The 9,635-nt window shown below is 54.4% G+C and overlaps 2 protein-coding genes across 5 annotated transcripts; both read right to left on the bottom strand.

The window, feature by feature from the left end:
• Positions 1 to 321: 321 nt before the first annotated feature.
• Positions 322 to 4,052, bottom strand: SYNE4 (spectrin repeat containing nuclear envelope family member 4). Its single transcript, XM_054711261.1, has 8 exons — positions 3,928 to 4,052; positions 3,587 to 3,737; positions 2,898 to 3,041; positions 2,506 to 2,700; positions 2,183 to 2,431; positions 1,317 to 1,394; positions 624 to 671; positions 322 to 519 (listed from the first exon to the last, which is right to left on the bottom strand). The coding sequence occupies exons 1-8, from the start codon at positions 4,050 to 4,052 to the stop codon at positions 322 to 324; spliced, it is 1,188 nt and encodes a 395-aa protein (XP_054567236.1).
• A 621-nt stretch (positions 4,053 to 4,673) lies between these two features.
• ALKBH6 (alkB homolog 6) lies at positions 4,674 to 9,610 on the bottom strand. Of its 4 annotated transcripts, none has more exons than XM_028143558.2 (7): positions 9,540 to 9,610; positions 8,826 to 8,901; positions 8,457 to 8,525; positions 6,996 to 7,056; positions 6,476 to 6,627; positions 6,183 to 6,299; positions 4,674 to 5,090 (listed from the first exon to the last, which is right to left on the bottom strand). In XM_028143558.2, the coding sequence occupies exons 2-7, from the start codon at positions 8,889 to 8,891 to the stop codon at positions 4,827 to 4,829; spliced, it is 729 nt and encodes a 242-aa protein (XP_027999359.2). In that variant the 5' UTR covers positions 8,892 to 8,901; positions 9,540 to 9,610; the 3' UTR covers positions 4,674 to 4,826. The 4 variants fall into 4 exon arrangements, with proteins under 4 accessions (XP_027999359.2, XP_054567255.1, XP_054567256.1 ...); XM_054711280.1 differs by having other exon boundaries at positions 6,183 to 6,290; XM_054711281.1 differs by lacking the exon at positions 6,183 to 6,299.
• Positions 9,611 to 9,635: the final 25 nt, after the last annotated feature.

The raw sequence follows: 9,635 nt of genomic DNA, 5'->3' as shown, positions 1-9,635 counted from the left end.
TTAGGAGGTGAGGCCTTTGGGGGGTGATTAGGTCTGAGGATACAGCCCCCATGGAAATGATGACTGCTCTTAATCTCTTGAAACCCCAGCGAGCTCCCTGCTCCTTCTGCCATGTGAGGACACAGCAAGAAGACAGCCATCTATGAACCAGGGAGTAGGTCCTCACCAGACACTGAATCTGTCAATGCCTTGAGCTTGGACTTTTCAGCCTGCAGAACTGTGAGAAATAAATTTCTATTGTTTATAAGCCATGCAGTCTATGTTATTTTGTTACGGCAGCCCAAATGGACTAAAACACATCCTTTGACAAGGGACCATTTATTACATATGTCTGGGCTGTGTACTCAGATTGGGGGGAGACCATTGACATAGTTGAGCACCAAGTAAGGTGTCCTGGCCAGTGGGGCCGGAGAACAGCAGGGGCCCCCTGACTGGGACAGGAGCAATGTGAAACCCACCAAGAGAAGGAAGAGAAGAAGGAGGAAGGTCAGGGGCCGCCTGGATGCAGGAGTGGGGGCTCTGTAAAGGAAAATGCAGCGTTAAATACACAGTGGGCTGCCATCATGAGCCCTGTCTCCCTACACCCCCAGACCCATCTCCCAGGCATCTCACCCAGAATCTACCTCCAGCATCACATCCTGGAGACTGGAAGATGCTTGAGTCTTCTTGTCCTAAGGGTAGATAGTAACCAGAAGCAGGATACATGGAAGGGACACTTAGTGTGGACTTTCCCTTACTACCATAGACCTACAGGGCTGAGCTTATTTCTCCTCCTTTCCTAGTATCCCCTTCTTCCCCAAGGCCCCTCATGGGCTTGGAATATCTCTAAGTATAGTGGATGTCTATCTGTGGCTGTCCTCAAACCAATTCCCCTTTTTCTGGTAACAGGGGCTCAATCTGGTGTGCGGGGGGTGTCACATTTCCCCACTTTCCGAACAGTACACCTCCACTTCCATGACTAGACATATGACCCGGATATGGCCTATCAGAGCCTTCCATCAGGTTGGCCACTGTGATTGGTTCAGGACCCACGGGGAGTGAAATCAGCCCTAGGTCTTAGTCAGTGGCATTCTTCTCTTGGGTGGGTAACCAGTAGAACGTATGTAGCTACTGGGGCAGCCATTTTGCTGAGAAGGAATCCACCTTGGGGAAGTAGAGTCTCAAGAGCAAGGGTATGAGCCCTGATAGCATTAGAGGTCCTGAATTCAACAGTACCTGGACTTTTCGGTTATATGAAAAAATAGCATCCCCTCTTTTGTGGAATTCCATTTGGGTCACTTGCACAAATTGATATACCTAACTGAGGACCAGCTGACCTGAGACTTCTGGAGCAGGGAGCGTCTTTGGTGACCTACTAAGTGTTTCCGGTGGCTGAGACCCAACCTGAATATGTCCTGTGGAGAGAGAGAGAGCTGTGTGGTCCCGGGACAACCAGTGACCAAGAGACCCAAGATGGGGAAGGGCCAAGGTAGAGGGTGTCACGGAGACGTGACGCTGGGGGAAGAGAAGGATCTTGGGAAGACACAAAGAGAGGGGCAGAGCCAAAGAACCTGAGAGGAGAAACATTATTCATTCATTCACTCAACTAATATTTAATGAGTGTCTATTACATGCCAGGCAGTGTTCAAGGAGCTGGGGACACAGTGGCGATGGAAACAGGCAAAGTCTATATACTGTCAAGATGTGGTAAGTGCCATTAGAAAATAAAGTAAGAGGGTAAGGATCATGCTTGGAGGCCAGAGCAGGCCTCTCTGAAGAGGTGACACTTTACAGGAGACTGGAAGGAAGGTAGGCGGCAAGCTGGGCATGCATCTTGGGGCTTTGAAATGGGAGTGAATTTGGAATGTTTAAAGGAGAGCCAAGAAGCTAGTGTGGCTGTAGCGGACTGAGCGGGGGGCGGGGTGGGGGGGGCGGGGGGGGGGGAGAGTGAGAGGAAACAAGGACATGTACATATAGACGGATGAGAAAGGAAGACAGAAAGAATAAGATAGAGGAAGATACAGAAACCAAGAGAGAGTGAGAAAGGCACTGAACTGACTCATCAAGAGCGAAAGATACACTGAGAGAGGCAGAGGGAGAGACAGAACCGCCAAGATCACCTTGGAAGGAAAAGACCCTGCTAGGAGGTGCACAGAGGTGTCCTGTGGGTGCCCGGGTGGGGATGTCCCCCACCTGCTCTCACCTCAAGGCCTTGTCCCCTGCTCTGGGGGCCCCTGTGGCCACACAGCTCACAGGGAGCCCCTGGTGTCCAGGCTGTCTTTTGCCCCAAGGGCCCGAAGCCCCCAATGTCCCCTGCTGGGTCCCACTCTAACTCTGCAGGAGTGGGGAGGCTACTGGGTTCCCAGGGCCCCCAGATCCCACCAGGTCCTGGACAGTCTGAATCCGCCTCAATCTCCAAATCCTGGTCCAGTGTGTTGGCCTCCTTGAATACCTGGTCAGAGGACAGAGGTCATGGGGGGTTGTGAAATTGGCACCAGTGCTAGGGATCACCAGTTGGGGCCATACCAGGCTGTAGCTGACCAGCTGGGCCTGCAGCCGCCACAACCGCCAGAAGATGCTGTCTCGGTGGGCGCCAAGGGCCCTTAGGACCTGCTGCAGGGATGCCCGGGCCTGAGGCTCACTCCGCTGTGCCAGCCCCTCACTGAACGCCAGCAGTGCATCTACACGCTCAGCTGTCCCACGTAGGTCTGCCTGCAGGGTCTGGGAACACATGGTTGGACACCACCACTATCCCCACACACACCAGGGAGGCCAGAAACCTAGGACGTGGAATTACATGGCCCCCTTTCCTACCCAGATACCTAGAACATGGAGTAAACCCATTTTTCACCCAAGGGAGCTGGTATCCCTCCTGAGGCCCTGCCCCCCTTCCCACACCTTGGCCTCCCATTGCCCACCTGCAGCTGGACCATCCCATTCTGGGCCAATGTCCAGGGCCCCAGGCCTCGCTCTAGGTCCTGCAGCCGGAGACCCAGGCCCAATAGGCAAAGGTGCAGGCGGTCCTGCTCAGCCTCCAATACCTCCCAGCCAGAGACAGGGCTCTGGGAAACACAAAGGGCTGAGTCAGTGCCAATGGGCCAACCAAGACCTTGTCCCCACTCTCGTCGCCACCCCTCTTTTGCGGACTCCTGCTTTCAGGATGCTTCTCTGAAGCAGAGTCCATCTCTGGCTCTGCACCAGGGCTGCTCCCACCTCAGGTCCTTCCCAGTGGAAGGCCTGGGGACCTCTAATTCAAAGTCTCAAGGTTTCCAAAGCTCCTAGAAACTTGGGACAGCAGGACCTGGAGGTCTGAGGATCACTCTGCTATGCCAGCCCCTCACGGAACACCAGCAGTGCATCTACTGGGAGGGGGTGATGGAGCTGGATACCCCTACAAGGAATGAGGCTGCACCACGGCCAATCATGAAATAATTCTCAGTTTGAAATACTTCTATAATGATTGACAAAGAATCATTTATAGAGTGTCCCTCCTGCCACAGGTGCCCAACACTTTTCCAGAATCATCAATTCATCCCCAGCGTGGAGGCCAGATTCTAGGGGAAAGACAGGAGGTGGGGCACAAGGGGCCTGGGTGACCTCAGCTCACCTCACGGTGTTTGCCCCCAGTGGAGTCCTCATGGGAACAAGGCGTTGGCAATCGGGGGTGACCAGATGCAGGCCCGGTGTTCTTCGGCCCACCCTGTAAGTGCTCAGAAGGGTCCAGAGAGTCCTGCCCCAGAGTCTGGGCTTGCTCTGGCCTGAGAGGTAGGAGGCATTGGCAGACCCTTGGGTGGACCTAGGTGCCCATGATCCACTCTAGCCTACCCATCCCAGCTTCCTCTCCCACATCCCCAGGTGATCACAGCCGCAGTACCTCTTACCCTCAAAGCGCCCCTGCTACTGCCGTCACCCCTTTAGGACCCAAGTTTCAAAAGCCCCAGCTCCTACCTGATTCTTTCCTCTTCGGGAGGGCAGCCGGTGCCTTCAGCAATGTCCAGTTCCCTAGGGGCTCCAGGGGGATGATTGAGGGGCTCTGACCGGGGTCCAGGGTCCAGAGATGGGGGCAGGGCCATAGCTGGGGGCCTGGGGACAGTCAGTGAGAATACTTTGGTCCCAGCCCCAGCCCCTTGGAGATCCCAGCTGCAGCCTAGTTCCTCCCTCTCTGGAGGGACTGCTGACCCCACCCTCACCCCGTTCCCCGTAGCCCTGGCTCTGGGACCCGCTGATTTTCACTCCAAAGTGAGGGGCACACTTGCCCCTCAGTCTTTGTCTCTAGGGACACACTGACCCTCGCTCCGACTCCCAAAATCAGCTAATTTCAAGGTATCCAGCCTTTTCCTAGACAGTGGTGTCCCCTCCGACATCCACAGGACTCACCCAGGCCCCAGGCAGATGGAGGGCCGCCCAGGAGCAGGCTCAGCTTTACCTCCTTTTAAGTGAAACCTGGGCCCATGTAACTTGATGCCAGCTCAGGTGACAGTGGCACTACTTTAACTCCCTAGCAAACAAGTAACTGAACTTCCTAAGCTCACCCCGACCCACCCAATGGTCCTGGATTCTGCCCAGCTCATCTGAACCATTCTTCTGACCCCCAGAACCCACACCATTTAGGGTCTCAGACTCAGCACCCCTCAAGAACACAAGCGTCTGTCCCCTCACCCCCAATCCAAAACCAAAGAAAGATTTTTGTTGGTTTATTTGAAATGAAGCCTTTTTCTGTGGTTCCCACGAAGTTATCGGGAAAATGACTCAGGGGAGCCGCCTTTGCCCAGGGCTTCAAGGCTGCAGGGTTGCAGCTGTCCAGGACTTGATAGTCTGGGAAGCCCAGCAGGTCCTGGGGCCAGGCATCACTTGCTAAGGAGCAGTCCAGCCCGCAGCACACGGGGCACCCGGCGGATGGTCAGCGAGACACGGGTGCCACGGACCAGGTGAGCTCCAGGTCTTGCCGATGGGCAGGCAGCGGCGTTGAGCGGTAGGGAGGCGGTGTCAAGTGGATCTACAGAGGCCGCTGCGATGCCGTGGAGGAGGTGTGTGTAGGCAGTTCCACGAAGTACCAGGAGGCTGCAGGGTTCCAGCAACAGCGAGGTGACCGGCCGGGGCGGGGGCCGGGGCTGGAAGGAATATAAATGGTCAGTGGGTCCCCAAAAATAATAGGAGGGTGGGAGAAGTTAGCAGACTTAATGAGAGTCAGGGAGCAAGGGTCAGTGTGTCCTTAGAGACAAAGACTGAGGGGCAAGTGTGCCCCTCACTTTGGAGTGAAAATCAGCGGGTCCCAGAGCCAGGGCTAGAGGGAACGGGGTGAGGGTAGGGTCAGCAGTCCCTCCAGAAAGGGAGGAACTAGGCTGCAGCTGGGATCTCCAAGGGGCTGGGGCTGGGACCAAGGTATCAGTGGTCACAGGGAACTGGGGAGAACTAGGTTGAGAGCTTGACAGAAGTCAGGAGTTGGGGTGGGCAGGGATGGGGCAGCAGAATGAGGCAGAGATGATCTGATGTAGTCTGGGTGTATCTGCAGACATCAGGATTTTTGAGGAAACTGGCACAATAGGCAGGATATGGGGGTAACCAGGAGCATGGAGCACTAAAAAGGGACCAAAGGTCAGGATGTCCAGGGGGTTTCTGTGAGCACTGTAGTGTCAGAAATGCATCACTCAGAGAAAGAGGTCAGGGAAGCTGCTGTCATGAGCAGCCCTAGAAGGAGTCAGGCTATCCTAGGAGTCTTTGAGCAAGCCAGGTGCCAAGGTGTGCCCTATGACAGATCACGTATTGTAGTGGCAGGCAGGTCAGTGTTGGGGTGCTCTGTACAGTAGGCAGAAAAATAGGATATCTGAAAGGATGTCAAGGACACTCACAAATGAATGGTGTTGGGAGTATCTGAGGATATCAGTGTCTGCTGGAGTATTGGGGAACCCTGCATGGGGTATTGGAGCACTCTGAACGTGTGGGCTAAGGGATCTTTAGGGTGTCAGGACATTCCAATCAGCAGGTAGGGGTATTGGAGGATCCGTGAGTACCAAGCTTTCTAGGGCACCCTGCAAGCAGATGGGTTCGGTGTCTGGGAAGACATGGTTGCATTCTATGAGGAGCAGGGGAAAGTATCTGGGAGGTTAGCACAGGTATCTTGCAGGCAGGCGGGATTGGGGCTTCTTAGAGGATGTGGGTGTGAGAGTGCCCACAAGTGACTGGGGCAGTGTCCCAGGGCCCACCTGCTCTGTAGGGTCATCATCCTTTGGCTGCCGCGGCTCGTAGAGATCCAGCATGGTGTGGGAGCCCAGGCTGATGGTGCTGACGGTCGGGTAGTACAGTGGCCCGTCCTTGTGGGGCTGGGGAGTGGGCACCAGGGCTGGACAGGGCAGGAGTCCACAGCCCCCACCCTCTAGGGCCCAAGGGGGCCTCCCAGCTGGGGACAGGGAGACGAATGCCTGGTGGGGGTGTGTGGCAATGGCCTGCCCCATGATGGATCAGAGGTCTGGGGGTTGGGGTAAGGATGTGTAGTTACCATGATGCCCTCCCCAGGCAGATACTGGTTCACAAGGACATGGTTGGCTGGGACACCCCCAAAAAGATTGAGGTCAGATACTTTGTCCACGTAGCGCTGAAGCCACAGAGGAAGCCGCTCAGGAACCATCCCTCGGGGATGTGGGAGCCCACCTGGAGGAGGGCAATGGGGTCCTGAGAGCACCTAACCAGGGAGCCCTCACACCTCAAGCCCTCAGTAACAATAGCACCAGGTTTGGTAGCATGCTGACCTTCTCAGGGATGCCCGATTCTTTGGAGATCACCACCCAACCCTTCAAAGGTTTCCTGGTGCCTCAAAGGTCTCCTGGAACCTTCGAGACTCCCAACTTATAAGGAAATCCCTAATCCCATAGAACCTCTACTGACACTTCTGAATCCTCCTGGCCGTTGGGACCCCTTGAACCCTCAAGGGCTCCCAATATCTTAAGACTAACCAACCTGAAGCACCTGCCCTAACCCACATCCTTAAGTCACCCGTGCCCCCAGGCAGGAACACTCACCCCAATTCTGTAACTTCCTCCCCGAGAGCTGAGTCCACTTTGGCTTTGGGGCATTGAAGACCTAGGAGGTGGGGAGGGGGTCACTCATTTTTCAGGACTGCTCTCTCTGATTCTCCCACCCAGGCCAACAGAGAGGTCTTTACCCGGGGTGGAAATGGGTTCTCTCAGGATCTGTGGGAATGGTTTTCTGAGATAGAGTGTTCCCAAGATTTTGATGTTTGCTCTTTCCCCTGTGGCAGCTGCTGCTAGCCCCAAAGCCCACCTCGGTCTATTGGGATCGAGAAAAGGAACCAGGGCTACACAACTGCGGTCTGAATCTACTTAGAACTCTGGCCTGCACTGGGCTCTTTTAGCCCAGGAAATAGTCTGCACCCTGTAATTTCCTGGGCTATCTCAGAATAGTCTAACTTCTGGGACCTCCTTGTTTCTATCACCTGAGGGTTGAGGGGGGGTGGGGGTGGGAATGTGCTACACTAGGCTATCTCAGCATAGCAAAGAGAGTAGTTTGAAAAGTCTCCACTGCCAAGATCCCAAAGTTCTAGAATGGGCCATCTTCAAGAAGTCTATACTCAATAATCTCCTTGTTCCCTTTATGGTTATGGGGCTGGAATGGGCTATCTCATCACAAGAGTCTGTGTTCTGTGGCTAACTTTTTCCTGGGACTCAACCTAGACAAGACTAGTTGGAATAGCACAAGGAAGAACTGTGCTCTATTAGTGTGTGTGTGTGTGTGTGTGTGTGTGTTGTGTGTGTGTGTGTGTTTTCTATTATTAAGGCTCTGGGGCTGCAAAGGATTATCCCAGTGCAAGGACTGACCTTTGTAGTCTTCTTTCCCCAAACCTTAAACAGAATACAGACTGGATTATCTCAGCACAGTGGTCTGTGTTTAGAAATCTTGTTCCCAAGACTCTGGGTCTAAGCTGAGCTATTTAAGCAGAGGAAAGAGTATACTCTGTAACATTCTGAGGCCTGGGCTACCTCAGCACTGGAAATCCTTCATTCCCCAAACATCAAAGGCCTGAACTGGGCTATCTCAGCCTATATTTATAATCTCCTTTTCTCTAAAATAGCAGGATTGGGCTCTGTCAGCACAGAGAATATGGGCTCTGTAACGTCCTTATTTCTGAGGCTCTGGGCTTGTACCAGCCTATTCCAGCACAAGGAATCTGATCTCAATAACATCTTTGTTTTGGAAGCTGGACTGGCCTATCTCAGCACAGGAAGTCTGAGCTCCATAATGATCACTTCCTTTCTAAGAGTCAGTTTGGTTTCCCCTGTCTTCCTGGGAAAAGCTCTTTCTGACAGGCCCAGTGGGTCCTGAGAGTGAGGGATGGGTGCTATGTGGCACTCCTCTTCCTGCCAGAACCTCCATTATAGCCTCAGGGCTCTCAAGCAGGAACCAGGGCTTGGGGAAGGATCTGGAAAGATGGGAAAAACAGACCAGAAGGGCACTGAGATCACCTGTCGAAGCAAATACTCTTCCTCTTCCTTGGAGATGAAGTCAGGGACATAGTAGATTACAGGCGGTGCCTAGGATGGAGAGATCCCTCTTGAAACTGGTGCCCTTTGATCTACACGGGGACCCTAGCAATGATGAGCAGCCCCCTCCCTCTGTAGTGAGGCTCAGGATGTCCCCAGACAGGCCAGGGCCTGAAGCTGAGGGACCAATGTCCATCTGGGGGATAGAAAGTGGGAGTGAGATAGGGGAAGAATGAACCTGGAGGGGGCAGTCCCAGCTCACAAACCCAGGAGTCAGTCTGCTTTATCACCACTCTGTCTTCCACCCTCAGTCCTCCCACCTTCACCCTCTGCACCCCCAGTCCTGACAACCTGCTCCACCCTGAATGGTTCCAGGGCTGGGACCCTGGAGTCCTGATCCTCCGACACCAACTCCATGCACCCGATCCTGTGAGAAGGGGAGAATAGGCTAAAGTCACCAAGCCTCCTACCCTCAGGCTCCAGCATGGGTCAGGGCCTCAGGTCAGCCCTCTAACCAAGCATCCTCTCGCAGAAAACATCCTGACCCCACTGGGAGCCTTTCTCAAGAGCTTCACAGCCTCGAGGGCTGCACCCCAGAACCCCTTTAAACATCTTAACTTGAGACCCCTTTCTAACAACCAGACTTGCAACCTTGAGCCTCGCTCTCTAACAACATTCAGGGTCCCTATGGACGCCTCCTGCCTCAAGCCCTTTTAGATGCCGCATTCTGAACGCCCTGTGCCCCGAAACTGAATCTCCTCTGACGCACCCATCCTGTCTCCTTGGATTCCACCCCTCTGGACTCCCTCCGATTTCCCTTCCCGCGCACCCCTTCACTGCAGCGCTCTTGAACCTAAAGCCCTGAGCCTGACTCCTCGCAAACCTCCTTTCTTCCCTGAATCCCTGAGCCGCCCGCCACCGCCCGCCCCTCACTCACTCACTCACACACACACACACACACACACACACACACACACACACACACTCCGCCCTCTGCGCTCCCCGGCCCCCACCCTCAGCTCCCTCGGACCCCTATTCACGCCCTCCGCCACCCACAAAACTGACCGTCCACCAATGTCCCCACCAATAACCAAATTCAACACGCTTTTCCTTTCCCAGCCATTTCCGCCCCCTCATTTCCGACACAGGGAGTCCTGAGAC

This window comes from Eptesicus fuscus, chromosome 21 (genome assembly GCF_027574615.1).
Source record: "Eptesicus fuscus isolate TK198812 chromosome 21, DD_ASM_mEF_20220401, whole genome shotgun sequence".
Taxonomy (NCBI): domain Eukaryota; kingdom Metazoa; phylum Chordata; class Mammalia; order Chiroptera; family Vespertilionidae; genus Eptesicus; species Eptesicus fuscus.
The sequence above is the reverse complement of the archived record's forward strand: the minus strand, read 5'-3'. Positions and strand labels throughout refer to the sequence as shown.